General features: G+C 37.9%; 1 protein-coding gene across 1 annotated transcript in view; it reads left to right on the top strand.

Annotated features, from left to right (window-relative positions):
* Positions 1-1,005: 1,005 nt before the first annotated feature.
* si:dkey-172j4.3 (diacylglycerol kinase delta) overlaps positions 1,006-14,590 on the top strand; it is a 59,277-nt gene continuing 45,692 nt past the window's right edge. Inside the window, exons 1-2 of the mRNA XM_058781825.1 lie at positions 1,006-1,383; positions 2,904-3,139. Coding sequence (XP_058637808.1) covers positions 1,254-1,383; positions 2,904-3,139 — 366 coding nt within the window. The 5' untranslated portion in view covers positions 1,006-1,253. The remainder of the gene's footprint in view (positions 1,384-2,903; positions 3,140-14,590) is intronic.

The following is a 14,590-nucleotide window of genomic DNA, read 5'->3' as shown; positions in this document are numbered from 1 at the left end:
AGTGGCTGCAGCAAGTGAATCTAAATGGACTCAGGCTGGCAGTTAGAGTAGAGCGCTGGTGTGTATTAAACATGAAAGCACTTCAATTTGTTGCAATTTCATATCATTCTAATAACAGAAAATTAGCATCAATCTACGGTATTGTGGATGTGCAATGCTCAGGAGCTAATAACCATTAGAGCTCATTATTGTGAATGTAGATGCAAAACAAGAATTATAGTACAAAAGGAACATAAAATGAACGCTATAGTTAATTTTAATGACTATGTATAAAATCATAGCTGCAAGAGAAGTCAGCGGAGATGACAGCAGTTTAGAGAGAGAGTTCACTGGCCTCCTGATTGTAATCAAATATCATGAGAGTAACAATGACTAAAACTGGTCTCAGAACGACATGTATCAGTGTGAATATATTCTATATTATTTATAGCCATTTATATCATTCATTCAGGTTGAAAGTACACAACTTTGTAATTCATTAAATTAATTTTTTGGTTATTTATTTTTGGAACAAGATGAGAAAACGTGGGAGAGAGATACAAGTGTTCAGTGATCAGCTACACTGGGATTTATGAGTTATGCTGTTTTAGTGGTTTTGGTTGGTAAAGAGTCAAGCTTGTGCTTAGATTGAGGAATGATAGCTACAGGACATGAGTTGTAGTCTATATTTCCAGTTGATTTAACTAGTCTCTTCTATTTTGCACTTCCTGCTACACCAAATAAATGGTGTTTAGTGTACTGAAGTGTGCTGTTGCTAGCTAACTTTAGCATTACTTTGACATGTCCAGCTGTTTTAGGGCTCCTAAAGTCAATTGGGTTTCCACTGCAGTGTAAAGAAAACTCACTGTGAACCAATATCCAATTGATTTAAGGAATTAAATGTCTTTAGAAAAAGGTATGTCAAGATTCTTGATATCACACTAGACCTTTTTATCAGCGGTGCTGTGACTAGCCTACTTAACCCATTATTACTCAAGTGGCCTCCTCAATGATCAGAACATTGTCAAGCAGCCCGACATGTAGCAACAAGTCACAAATCTCCTCAGCGAAGATTTCCTTTCCTACTAAACCAAGCAGTCAGAAGTTTCAGAAGCGAAGCATTATATATCCGCATTAGAGAACTGCAGTAAAACGATAAAAGGTGATGGATTAATCTTTCAAACATTTCTTAGATATCTGTTGTCGAGCCATTCCAGATGTGCTGACACACAGACGCTCACCCCTCCCATTCGATTCAAATCTTATCCGATGCTATGCGTCCGCGCGCGTATGTGCGCGACAGGAGCAGATTTGACAGTATCTCACCGCGCTGCGCGAGAGCCCACCGAGAGCAACAAGAACACGCAAACGAGGGTCAACGGGAACCGACTACGCACCATAGAGGTAAAACACCACATCAACGTCCACCTTTTTATTTAGTCGGAACCACCGCGGCAGACGGAATCATGCGCGAGAGTGACAGTTGAGTCTATTTGTCAATTCAGAAAGTGATGGCCGAACGCCGAGAGCATTCAATGAATCAAACCGTTAACGGTTTTATTCAAATGTCAAAGCCGGAGGACGCCGCTCTCGTGATTTCGCTCAATTTTGTACGTAAAGCATTAATACTGCCTACAACACGGCTGCTTTTGGTTTGAAAGACACGAGAACACAGCTGGTGTGTTACTGAGTCAGAGATATCCGTGTCAATATAATCTCCTCAAATCCATTAGACGCCTGGGTTTAAATATTAGTAATGGCATTGTTCACTCTAACGTCTCTTTATTGCTCTGCAAAGCGACTGGCTCGTTTTCACATGTAGACAGCCGACGCGCGACATCATAACAGGTAGTTATTTCATGTTTACAGGAGATGTGTGTGTGTGCCGTAAACTGAAGTCCGATGCAGAAAGCGTTGCGGTTTTTGTCTGTGGAGACACGTTAAGGTAATGTTTCTGGGCAAGGGGCGATTTAATTACATTAACGGCGAGAAAGGTGATAACGGAGTGTCGCTGAAACGAATGATTGTGAGCGCAACGAATGCGCAGCTGTGAACACACGCGCAACAGTCAGCGAGTTCATGTATCTCTCAAAGCCCTGACAGCGACCGTCTGTGGATTATGTCAGATCGGTTTGTATCGATTCTGAGCGCTAATGGGCTTCACCGTCTGCATAAGGGTCAATGGCGTGTCGCTCATTAGGATCTATTGTTATGCAAAAAGAAATTCATAAAAATGACCTGGATGCATGTTGTATGATTAGCCTAATATGTTTTCGCTGTATGAATTAAAATGCATTTGGATATGTGATTCTGTGAGGTTTAAGGTCAAATGTCTGATGATGCTGATGGTGACTCTCTCTCTGTCTATATATAGGAATTAGGGATGAATTAGAAAAAAAAAAAAAGCAATTTTAAAAAAATAAGTAGTTTAGCATAATGTTTCATTATTATTTCTTTAAAAAAGGTGAAATTTTGTTTTAAATTCTAACTGGAATATTTGAAAACTTTTTGAAAATCAATTTGCAATTTGTTGTCATGTGACAGAAAAGAACAATTCAATTCGAGGTATTCAAGGTTGAAATATTTACTAGTACTTTTTCCTTATTTGTTACACCACTTTTTGCATGAAACCAACATGAACACAAAGATCACAAGATCTTGTGTTTTAGAAGATTCTTCTTTTATCAGATATCCTTTTTTCAATGACCCTTAATGCTGTTGTGCAATAGACAAAATAATCCCCTGTTGTTGTTAACTGTCTTTTTGGTTTGTTGGTTTGGCCTCTACACTCAGCACAATCAAAATAGAGGAACTGAATTTGCTATGAACGCTATAGTTCATAGAGCTTTAAAATGAAAGAAGAAGTCGTCTCTTTGGGAGTCAGTACCGTTAGCTGCCGTTGAGCAATGCTTTCTCTGTTTCAGAGCTGACTTGGCACAAAGGAGGACACGAGTGCTGTGAAAATCGTGTCACCTGCACAGTCATGGCCTCGAAGCTCAATCCAAATGTCCTTTATGTCCGGGAGCCCCGGGAGTCCCTGACCTCTCCGGACCCTCAAGTCGAGGCGGGTGACGAATCATCGGACAGTGACGGGGAGCCCGAGGAGACCTCGCACAAACTCATCCGAAAAGTGTCCACTTCTGGTCAGATTCGAGCCAAGGTAGGATTTCTCGAAAAACAAATACTAAATTTTATGAGATGATGTTCACTTTTTTTTACCACTCCAATCACGCTTAGTACATATTTATTTATTTATTTATTTATTTATTTTCTGTGAGAAAAGTTGCTGAAGTCACACTCTGATACCCCAAAAGATGAAGTATTCAATACTCAGTGTGCACACACGCACAGACACATTGAATAGTCGTAGCTGTAGTGCATATTGATCCAGGGGACAGTCACTGATGGCTCAGAATCAGTCAATACTTGGCATGCTATGACTAGTACAATGTATGTACAATATCAATGTCAGTTTGGACTAATGTTTTTTCCTAAAAGGGCAAAAGGATATGAGACAGTCATTAATAAGCTTATTGTGCTACACAAGACAGCATGTAGTCTACAGAGTGGATGCACATGTTTTTTGTTAATCAAAATTCCAAATGCTGTTGATTAATTGAGCTCATTTTAAAATGAGTTTGAAGCTAAATTATTGTTTTTCCTGACAAAGAGGGGAATTTGGTGAAGAGATCAGTCTGTTCATGAACATACTGAGGGCTACCCTGACTCTTGACCCCCTCCCTGTTTATTGTGTCAGCTTGTGTGTTGTATTTTGATAAGATGAGAACAGAAGAATTGTTAGAATTGTTGAGCAGACAGGGTAAAATTTCAAATGAGTATATATAGCTATCCACGTGGGAAGATTTTGGAAGCTTGTTTCCACCATGGGATAAAAAATAAAGAAGGTAATTGTGACTTTTTTGCCCTCACAATTTTAGAATTCAGAATTGCGAGATTTAAACACAGAATTCTGACTTCTTTACATAGTTTACATTGACCAAAGTTTATATCTCACAATTTTTCTTGTTTCCACCACAGAATAAAAATGTAAAAAGTTCCTTTTTTTCTCGCAATGAATTTATATCTCACAATTCTAACTTTTGTTCTCAGATCAGATGTTAACTCGCAATTGTGACTTTATATCTCACAATTCTGAGAAAAAAGTCAGAATTGCGAGATATAAACTCAGAATTGCAAGAAAAAAGTCTGAATTGTGAGATAAAAAAAAATTCAAATTTTCTGTTTTTATCCTGTGATTGAAAGCTTCTACACAAGAATGAGTCTTGAAGAAGACCCTGCAGGCAAAAAGTGTAGCAGAATTTAGTGCCTCACCTGTGCTTCCCACCCCCACAATTCAGTATTCATGTATCAGGTGACCTTTCTCCTTTGACCCATGTGAGATCCTGAGTGTTAAAAGTGACTGCAACAGTGAGGCCACCTGTTTTTGTAGCCTGAGAGTTGGGTGTCATTATAACAGAACAATGCAAGGTTATAGATCTCTCTTTCTTCTACAGTTAGGCTCAGCAGTCACTTAGTAACTAGCTATTTATTTCTCTTATGAAATTGACCTTGGCCCATTGAACAACTTTTTTACATTTAACACTCTGTAATGCTACTCAGAGTGCAAAGGTTTATTGCACTGCCACCATAACAAATCATATCAGCTTTGTTGGATCACCTTTAGAAGTTTCCTTTAAAACAGATCTCAGATCAGACCTTGAACGCTATGCTTGAGTATTTCACCTTTGTCTCCTCCCTGTTAAACAGCTGAAAACTGACCTTAGATCAGTTAAACCATCTGATCTGCTTAGTGTAAGCAGATCTCAAATAAGCAATGTCTTTGTGTACATGAACATTTAGATCATAGATGTAATAAGATGAACCTGATCCCAGATCAGCACGTCAGTCATATTTATCTTGACAGTGCGGTTGATGAAATTAGCATAATTTTAGTCAGTATCAGCAAGCCAATGAAGCTGAACTAATTGAATCAGGCAATTACACAGATGCCAATTAAGTTAACATTTTTCATTTAGTCAATTAGTGTCTAACACTTGATAATTATCAAGTTATTTGATATTTCTATTCTTACAACCTGGATAATTTGAAATTATTTTGATGTACACTACTGTTCAAATGTTTGGGGATCAGTAATGTAACCAGTTGTGCTGATTAATCATTTTTGGGAAACCTTAATTCTTTTCAGGGTTAAAAAAAACAATATATATATATATATATATATATATATATATATATATATATATATACATTTTAAAATATAAAAATGGTGACATGCCAAAAAAATAAAAATACTGATGACAATCTTTTTAATGGTTGTGTAATTTTCAGACTTAAAAGTAATGCTTTAATATCACAAATAGCACTTGAGAGAAATCTATGGAAAATTTTATCTTTGATTTTCATTTTTCTGCATACACATAAACCTTGACAGGAAATAAGGGTGTTTTTACAAGCACTCACCATATTACTTGAGATAGGCATAGAGCTTTTTGGTAAAATTGGCAGCTGCCCTTTCACTCTTGTGTTTTACATTATCTGGACCTAAGGATTTGTACAAAGCATGCAATGATCTGAATCATTGTACAGTGTGTCACAAGCTAGCCTTGTGTAGCCAGACTTCTGATTTGTGGCATGAACTATGATCCGCAAGGCAGCTTAATCTGACCAAAACAACAGAAAGAGTCTGATCAACCACAGTTGGTTTTTGATTTATGTGCCATTTAGGGGTATATTTACATGCAGTAGATTATACTACAATAATTAATTATTCTCTGTGAAGCATGTGTTGAAACCGTGCTACTCTAAAAACCTGTGTGTACTTGCATCCCGAGGTCATGTAAAGCCAGTAAATCAGTCAGGAAATGGTGATTTTAGTCAGCGCTTACTATTTTTGTGTGCAGCATCAGACAGTCAATGAACGGTCAGCGCACGGTCCATTGGAGGGTCATCCGATGTTGAGGGCGGCTAATGACAGGCTAATTGACATTCAGTACAGTATGTGCCTGATGAAAATTAATTGTGTGTTTGTGTGTGTGCTTAGATAGGTGTCAGCAAACACTGCATGCTTCTTCCTCTTGCTCATTAGTGATTTCCCCTTCATTAGCATACTTGTTAAACCCTGCTAAGCATTCTGAAGTGTGACATGTCATTTCAGCCTGACTGAGTTCATTTGTTACCTGTTGTTGCTGTGCACATACTGACATTTAAATGTGTAGAATCACAGTTAACAATGTGTTGTGAGTTTTGTAAATGTCTTAGACAGTTACCCCATGTGAGTGTTTTGATGATCACCTTTAAATAGAAAAGTGAGCATTGATTGAAATTTATTTTATGAACTGTATAAACATATATTTTAATTAGGGGTGTCAACGTTAACGTGTGCGATTAATTAAAAATTTTAACGTGTTAATATTTTTTTTATGCAAATTAATAGTTTGATAAGGTTTGACCCCAACTTCTTCCCGTCATCGCAGCGTGGAAGGTTATCTATCATTGTGTGATGAGGGTACAGCGAACCAGTGTTGCCAGGGTAGCGGCACAAGTGGGCTATTTTGAAAATACAGTTGCGGGAAAATAACAGAGCCGTGGGTTGAGGTTTTTTGGGCTACTTTTATAATGTACCGCGGCCGCCCAAGGTGTATATAGACAAATAAAGATGAAAATAGATCCTTTTACTAATGTGTATTATACTTGGAATGTATACCTGGCAACTTAAGAACGGAGAGGCGTGAGTTTCAGCAGAGCATACATGTTAAGGCTTTTACACAGCATTATTTGTATGTGATTTTCTTGAGGGAATGTGTACATCTGAAATGCCAATTTGTGCAGCGATATAAAAGGCTATAAATAGCATATTTTAACAACAGTAAACGACCAAATTCCACATGTGATCGCAAAAGGAGGTTATTACAAACACTCGATGGTGGTTTGAAGTGAGTTCTGAGTAAAAGTGTACTATTAATCTCATAAATTGTCTCATGTAGCATGATGCTAATGTTAGCTCTAATGCACCTGCAGAACAGATCCAATTTTTCTTCATAATGCATTTTGTCATAATACTTCACGTAAGGTCGCAAGAAAATGTTTTGTTGTATTTATTTAGAAATACTTTTGATAATAGTTGGGTAAATGTATACTGGGATTGAAGCGATGTGGCTTGGTAAACGTTTTATTGCCAGTTTAAAGGCTGATAATGACTGAATAAGTCATTTTTTTATTTAGCAAGGGCACATTAAATTAATCAAAAGTAAATGCATTTACTGTTTTAAATAATCTCTGTAATCAAAAGTAATCTCTTTCTTTTGAAATTTCTGTTCATCAAAGAATCCAGAAAATATGAAGAAACACACCTGTTTTCAACACTGATAACAATAAGAAATGTTTCTTGAGCTCCAAATCGACATATTAGAATCATTCCTGAAGGATCGTGTGACTGAAAATTCAGTTTTGCCATCTTTTTAAAAATTACAAATCTTTTTTAAAATGACATTTTACAATATAACTGTTTTTACTCTATTTTTGAAAAATCTTACAGACCCCAAACTTTTGAATTGTAGTGTATGTATGTAAACCCTATTGGATTCCACATTGTTTCACCATATACAGCATAGGTCACTAACAGGCGGACCGCGGTCCGGGTCCGGACCCAGAAGTCGTCCCATCTGGACCCGAACCTATAGCTTCTAGACTCCGGTCCGAATCCGTGAAGGCTTTTGACATAATGAAATAAATACCAAACGCTAATTTCTAGTAAATCAAATTTATATCTAGCAGATCAAGGTCAGCTCTAGAGCCGTTTGGGTGCAGTCGTTCGAGCAGTGATGAGAGCAGAGAGCGCCCGCTGTGCACAGACAGCTGAAACTTTCAGTGGGTGAAAAACAATGGCATTTTCAAAAATTAGGGAAGTTGACGGGTCCTTAAAAATCTTAAATGTTACAAGAAAGTCTTAATTATGATTTCAGGAGGTCTTAAATGTGGGGACTGAAAGACAAGAATTGCACTATTCATTTAATAAATATGAGCGCTGCACGTTTCAAAGTCATCTGCTTCGCTGCTTTGTGAAGTCTGTCTGTTGGGCTTTGTGTACTGCTGCCATTCCCAAAGCGCCACCTGCTGGAAGAGAATGATTTTCCATTTTCAATCAGCCCGAACTCTGCTGTTGTCAAAGGCCAATGTGAAAATCAAATCCATGTTTTTAAGCAGCAAACACACAGAGTTGTAAATGTGAACTGGTGGATCAACAAGAAGATAATGTGTTATAAAATGTAAACAAATAAGGCAGTAAAATATATTTATATGTTATTTAATTAATATAATACTTGCTTGTTTTTGTGAAAACCTGTATCTGAACTGTAAATCATGCTTTTTACAGTCATTTAATTTTTTTATTTATTTTTATTTTTTTGTGCAGGTCTTAAAAAAAAGGTCTTTAAAAGTCTTGAATTTAAGCTTAAATATCCTGCAGATACCCTGGCCTGGCAAAAACCATCAATTGTTTTTTATATACAATTGTTCGGACCTCGGCTGGTGGGGAGGGTTCATTACTGGACCTCGAACCGTTTTAGTTGAAGACCCCTGATACTGTATACATACTGCATGCTACGTTAAATAGTAGTTAATATGCCATTCCAAACATGCCCTGTGTGTTTCTGTTTATGATTATGTTGATGATGGCAGGATTAGTGTATAGGAGGAGACCTGAGAAATAAGTGTGTGCAGGGCTCAACAAACAACATTTTGCAAATTCTGCTTGATTGTGCTGATGTAAGTATGTCACCAAGGTTACATTACCTAGCCTGGGTAACATTGATGATGATTTGTATAGGGCTGAAGCATTTTCATTCTTGTTGTTGAATTTGTGTAGAGAGAAAAAATGAGACAGAATGAGATACAGTAAACAGAGGAGGACTTATGCAGGGGTCTTATATACAGTATGTGTTTGTGAATTTGGAAAAAGAAGAGAGTAACAGTGATGCGCGTACGTATATCCTGTAACAGGTTTCCTCTGAGGGTCTCGTTTATCAGTGCGCGCTGTCAGTACTCTCCGTGTGTTAGATGGCCCTGTTCTCTTTCTTCCTCTCCAAGGGGTAAAGAATTACATAAGACTCTATCTCTCTCTCTCTCTGCCCTTTTTGTTAGTGCCCTCATTAATTTTGTGTGCAGAAACTGGAGGCAGGCAAGGAGGAAAAGTATGTATGTTGTTGAGTTTTGTGTGTGTTAACTGAGAGACACAGTGTGCGTCCATTCAGTCCATTTGCTGTGAGGAAGAATGACACAAGACAAATTTAGACAAAGTTTAAGGGGAGAATCGGGGCAGAAATCCATGAAACCTAATTAACCATTCCTCCTCAAGGTAGTGGACCAAACTAGGCTGTGATCCCACCAGACCAATGTCTGGCATTATTACCATTTTCACCACAAGAATGAGTCTGACTACAGAAAACTGCTACCTGTTTACTATTTTGTCTTCTAAAGAAAGAGGTCTGATACAAAGCACTTTTTCCTATTCACTATTCACAGTTTGAAAATCTGTAAATGGGTGAGGTTTCTTATAGAAAAACAGGAAATGCAAAGTGTCTTTTTTTAAGGCCAGTAGCAAGACTGGATGTGACAAAAAGATGTAGCAAAATTCAGTCATTGGCCAAGCAAAACAACCTTCTAGTAAAAAAAAAATAGAAAGCATAGTTAAGAGTTAAAAAAAGAGAAGTGAAGTGTACACTCACTGCGAAGGAGGGTGTGACACTGAGGAAATGTATAAATATAACTTTTTTTTTTAATTATTTAATTTTTAGGGTGATGCTGTTTATGTTGATGTCATTTGCCATAGCAATCACCATTTCAGTTTTTACTCTGTGTCTTTTTTGGCAAAGTGTCAATTTACAGTATAGCTGATATTGTATTTTTAATTGTTCGTCCTCTTTTCCTCTATTTTTACATTTAGATTAGATTTACGTTTGGCAATGTCTAACACTTACGTTAATCTTTTAAAGCACTAGTAATTAAATAACACTGTTAATTGTGAACTTCAGCATCTCAAAATGTTATTTTTTGATGCACAACTGATTTTAATGTTAAGTAGTTGAAATCTAATTTGTAGACAGAATAGTGTAGGATTTTAATATTAGTGCATCCCTGTTCACATCAGTATGTTCTTATAGTTTTTGATGGTTCTGCATTAGAAAACTTTGTCCAAGAACACTGTAGCAATTCGAGGCGGCAGTTCTCTGTCTTTTAAGAAGATTAGAAAACGCAGACCATGTGGATGTTGATGTTGAAGGGCACTGTGAATGTTTTGAACATTCATGTGGATGATACTGAAGACCAACTGTATTCAGTGGGAGGAAAAGGTCAAGGGTTACGGTGCGTGTGTGTGCAAAACCCCTGTAGAATTACATGAGGAAATGGGTAGTCTCATGTCTAGGAACGACCCTGTGTTATTTCCCTTTGTTGTGTTTCTCAGAAGGTGACCTTATGTGGTGACTGAGTGTAACCTAGAATGAGTTTAGTCTCAGCCCATCACTAATGGCTGTTTAATGGTTTGGGTAACATGAGATTTCATAGTTAATTTTGGACGGCCAAGGTTGCCTGTTTTCTGGTATCACCTGCTAAACTATGTCAAATATGTCCAAGACTGAAAGAATACAGCTGTGACTGATTTCTCAGACCGCTGAATTTTCAAGAAACTTTCTAACCATCGTCTTTGCTCCACTTATTTTGTCTAAACTGGCTTTTTAGCTTTAGGATATATAGACAGGATGTCATAATCCCATTAAAACAATTACAGAACCTTGTTTTCTAATTAACATCACATTATGTTTTATTGGCTGTCCGATAAGTTGATTGTCTTTAATAAGTTAAAAGTAATTAGAAGCAAAGACAGCCTGTATGTCTGTTTCTCATCTCCTTCACCAGAAGCTTTGAAGGCAGGGTAAGCGATTTCTGTAAGCCAATGTTGATATTTGAAATCACCAAAACAAATGCGCCCCTACCCCAAAAGGGTCTCGCCCCTATTTTGATAGCTCCGCCCCACACATAGGTAGCCTACGCAACCCAGGCAACGATTAGTTCTGTGAAACAAAGCAAAACAATGTTACACCGTGTCTACACCAGATGCAAGCGGCGCACCAAAATACTATAGAAGTCATTATAATCAGTGATGCTGTGCGGTGCGACAAATCTCCGACAGAAAACTGCTGCCGCGTTCTATTGATGACGTGCTGACATAAATTTCAAATTATTTTCAACGGTCACTTTATCACATCCAGTGTAGGCAGACTTTAGCTGTTGCAGCGCGGTGCGTCCGGTGTAGACACGGTGTTACTCACCTATTGAGAAGAAACAAAGCAACCTCGGCGTCCGATCTCAGGCCTTCCGCTCCCTGAGTTCTCTCCAGCGCTGGAAAGCTGATCCGATATTTACATGGGTCCTACTTCTTGCCTTATCGTTCCGCAGACATTTTCCTCTTTTATTTTTTATCCGCCATCTCTATCTTTCTGTCGTCGCTCGGCTCGGCAAATGTCCATCCTGTGCACTGAGCGCTCTCTCCTCCGCATCATGAGTAGACACACCCCTTACTGCTGATTGGCTACAAGTTTGTTTTGGTACTCGGCCCCGACTCAGTTTTCTAAAGCGTTTTTGAAAAATTACATACCCCACCTTTAAACCCCTTTTTGTATTGATGTTCTGTCCCAGTGTATTCTGGGACCCTATAAAGAAAGACAGCCTCAAATACATTATTGTAAAGGACAAAGAGAGAGAGCAAGATGCAGACAGACGGAGGGAACTAGAAGTAACAGAAGGAAAACTTTAATGCATATAAATCATTTTTCATGAACTCATTCTTAAATCTCCCCAAAATATCTGTCAGTTATTTACTCACAATCATGTTGTTGAAATCTATATGCTATTTTTTGGCTTGTTCCTCACATAAAACTATCAGAAGCTTCAGAATACTTAAATCATATGGACTGTGTTGTTTTCCCAGCCACTATGAACTGGCAAAGCTGTGTAACAGTCCTTTAAAAATGTGTTCAGCAGAAATAATAACAGCATATGGATTCGGAATGACGTGAGAATGAGTAAATAATGAGTATAAATGAAATAATGAGTATAAAATTTTCATTTTTTGATGAACTGAACCCTAACTCCAATGCCCTTGAAGCTTCTGATCATTTATCATTTGTTTTACTGTTTGCGTTCACCTTGCAGAACCTGTCTCATCTCTCTTTCTTATTCTTGCTTGTCTTTCTTTCTCTTCTCATCCCTTTCTTTTTCTCTCCCTCTCTGTTTCTAGGTTAAACTTGAAAACCTAATTAGAAAAGCATCGTCCATCATTGCCTTGACAGTCCATTAAGGCAATGGAGCGGAGAGAGGGAGAAGAGAAGGGAGAGAGAGATAGTGAGACAGTGAGAGAGAGAGAGAAAGAGAGGCTGACAGAGGCCTAAAGGATCTCTAGTTTGTCCAGAAGGTTCAGAGGGGACAGAAAGACTGCAGAGCATTTAAATAACAGGACTAGCTGTCAGAACGTGTCTGTGTATGAGAGAGAGGGCGAGATGTTTGTGTATGTGTGGAACAGAGGAGCTGTTTACTAATGTAAAGCTTTATAACTAAAAAATGAAGAGCACCAGGAATAAGAGATGAAAAACATAAGGAATTTAATGATTGCAGTCTGATTTCTTAACAGTTCCATTAAAGATTCTTTTAGTACTTTTGAGAGGGGAAAAAAATTATGAAAAAATGCAACTGCATTGCCAAATGACAACATAATTATTGTGAAATGTTTACATAAACTTTTTATTCCTTTTCATGTCTAAAATTTATTTTTCAAAGAATAATTGCAGTCCCAAAATTGGGCACAGTTATATATTAAATAATGGGACTTAAACCAAAATGTAATGTTTCATTCATTCATTCTCCCAAGAGTGCTTAATTTTGGTAATATGATGGGTTTTTTACACTGCATGTTTTTGATTCACTAAAAGAAAATTCTTTGTTCAGTTAACATTTATTTGTTCATGAATCGGTTGGACTATACTGCTCACTCTGTATGTTTTTGATTCAGCCGGTTCACAAGAGTCATTCTTTCTGGAAATCTGACTACACTGGTCACGGTGTATGTTATTGATTCACTGAAAAGAACCAGCTCATATGAGTCATTTGATCGATCGTGAATCATTATACAATGGTCACATTAGCTGTGTCTCATTTCGAGGGCTGCAACTTCCAGAGGTTTTTCTTTCTTTCTCGTTCTTGCCAGCATTCTCTTATAGTGTGCGCTAAGCGATGTAACATAGGTTAAGACACACAACATGCTTTATTCCCTAGCATTTTTTTCTCATCTTCCTTTCATGTTGTTTTCATTCTGCTGGGCCCATAAGTGATCCACACACATACACATCCTCTGGAGAAAGGTCTACCATAATGAGCTCTGTCTAGTTCACATTATGAGGGTACATGTAGGAGAGAGACAGGTGGCAGAGAGAGCAGAGGACAAGTGAACGAGAAGCACGGATACAGCAGGTAGCTTTTAGTTCTGTTCCAATCATCACAGCTGCCCAGGGGATCCCAGCACATGCTGTCCATTGAGCTTCTGTGTTACACACTAACCAGGTACACAAAACTTGACAAGTGATAAATCAAATCTCTCCAATCTACCTCTTTGTGATTTGTCAGTTGTTTGGTTTCTATTTCTGTCATGTCTCACCCAGAGTGAAATTCTCATTGGTTCAAACTGTGTGTAAAATGTGAAGTATGATTTGACTGACTTTCAGTTTGTCACTTTATACAGCCTTAGTTTTTTTGCTTAAAAAAATTAAATGCTGGAAACTTCACTGGACACAAGTAAAATGAATTAGCCCAGTCATAAAGTTTAATGTGTGTCTGTGAAAAAGAGGAAGAATGAGCTTCTGGGTTGTTAGTTTGATTGATAGTAGAGTGTTTATGTCAGTTTCCATCTCTCTTCTTTGCTAATGAAGACAGATAGCACATGTCATAACACATCATCAGTCATGATGAGCACACGGACACGCGCGTAGCAGCAATAGCATCTCCAGTCAGGACAAAATGGAAGCCATCAGGCCATGTTGACGCCCACTCACGTTCTCTCATCTATTCTTTTCATCGTTTCAATGAAGAAAACCGAAGCAGGAAGGAAGTCTACTTTTGTGTTTCCTCTTTTGACACTCTCTGCCTTTCAGAGCATGTTTTTGCCGCTAAAAATAGCAACGGAGGGTTTTGATTCACGCTACACACTCCACAAAACAGGAAGCGTCCAGGGGTTTACTTCAGTCAGGACAGTGAAGCTCAACTTAGTGCAGACAGAATTTAGTCAGATGTTTTTTTGTTTGTTAGTTAGTTTTTTTGGTGATCAGTCACCTTTTTAGCAACATTGAATGCCTTTTTACTTTTCTTTCTTTCTCCCCTCAGATCTATTGATAATCACAGATGGTTTTCCCAGTATGAGTAATGCTCTTGCAGGATCCTAGGATCTCCTAGGATCCCTATCAGATATGACTGTAGCTCAATCATTATTGTCAAATGTTATTAATATGTTTAGAGCACTGGTTCCACACAGTATACATTAGAGGTGCAC

This window comes from Onychostoma macrolepis, chromosome 07 (assembly GCF_012432095.1).
Source record: "Onychostoma macrolepis isolate SWU-2019 chromosome 07, ASM1243209v1, whole genome shotgun sequence".
NCBI classification, from domain to species: domain Eukaryota; kingdom Metazoa; phylum Chordata; class Actinopteri; order Cypriniformes; family Cyprinidae; genus Onychostoma; species Onychostoma macrolepis.
The sequence above is the reverse complement of the archived record's forward strand: the minus strand, read 5'-3'. Positions and strand labels throughout refer to the sequence as shown.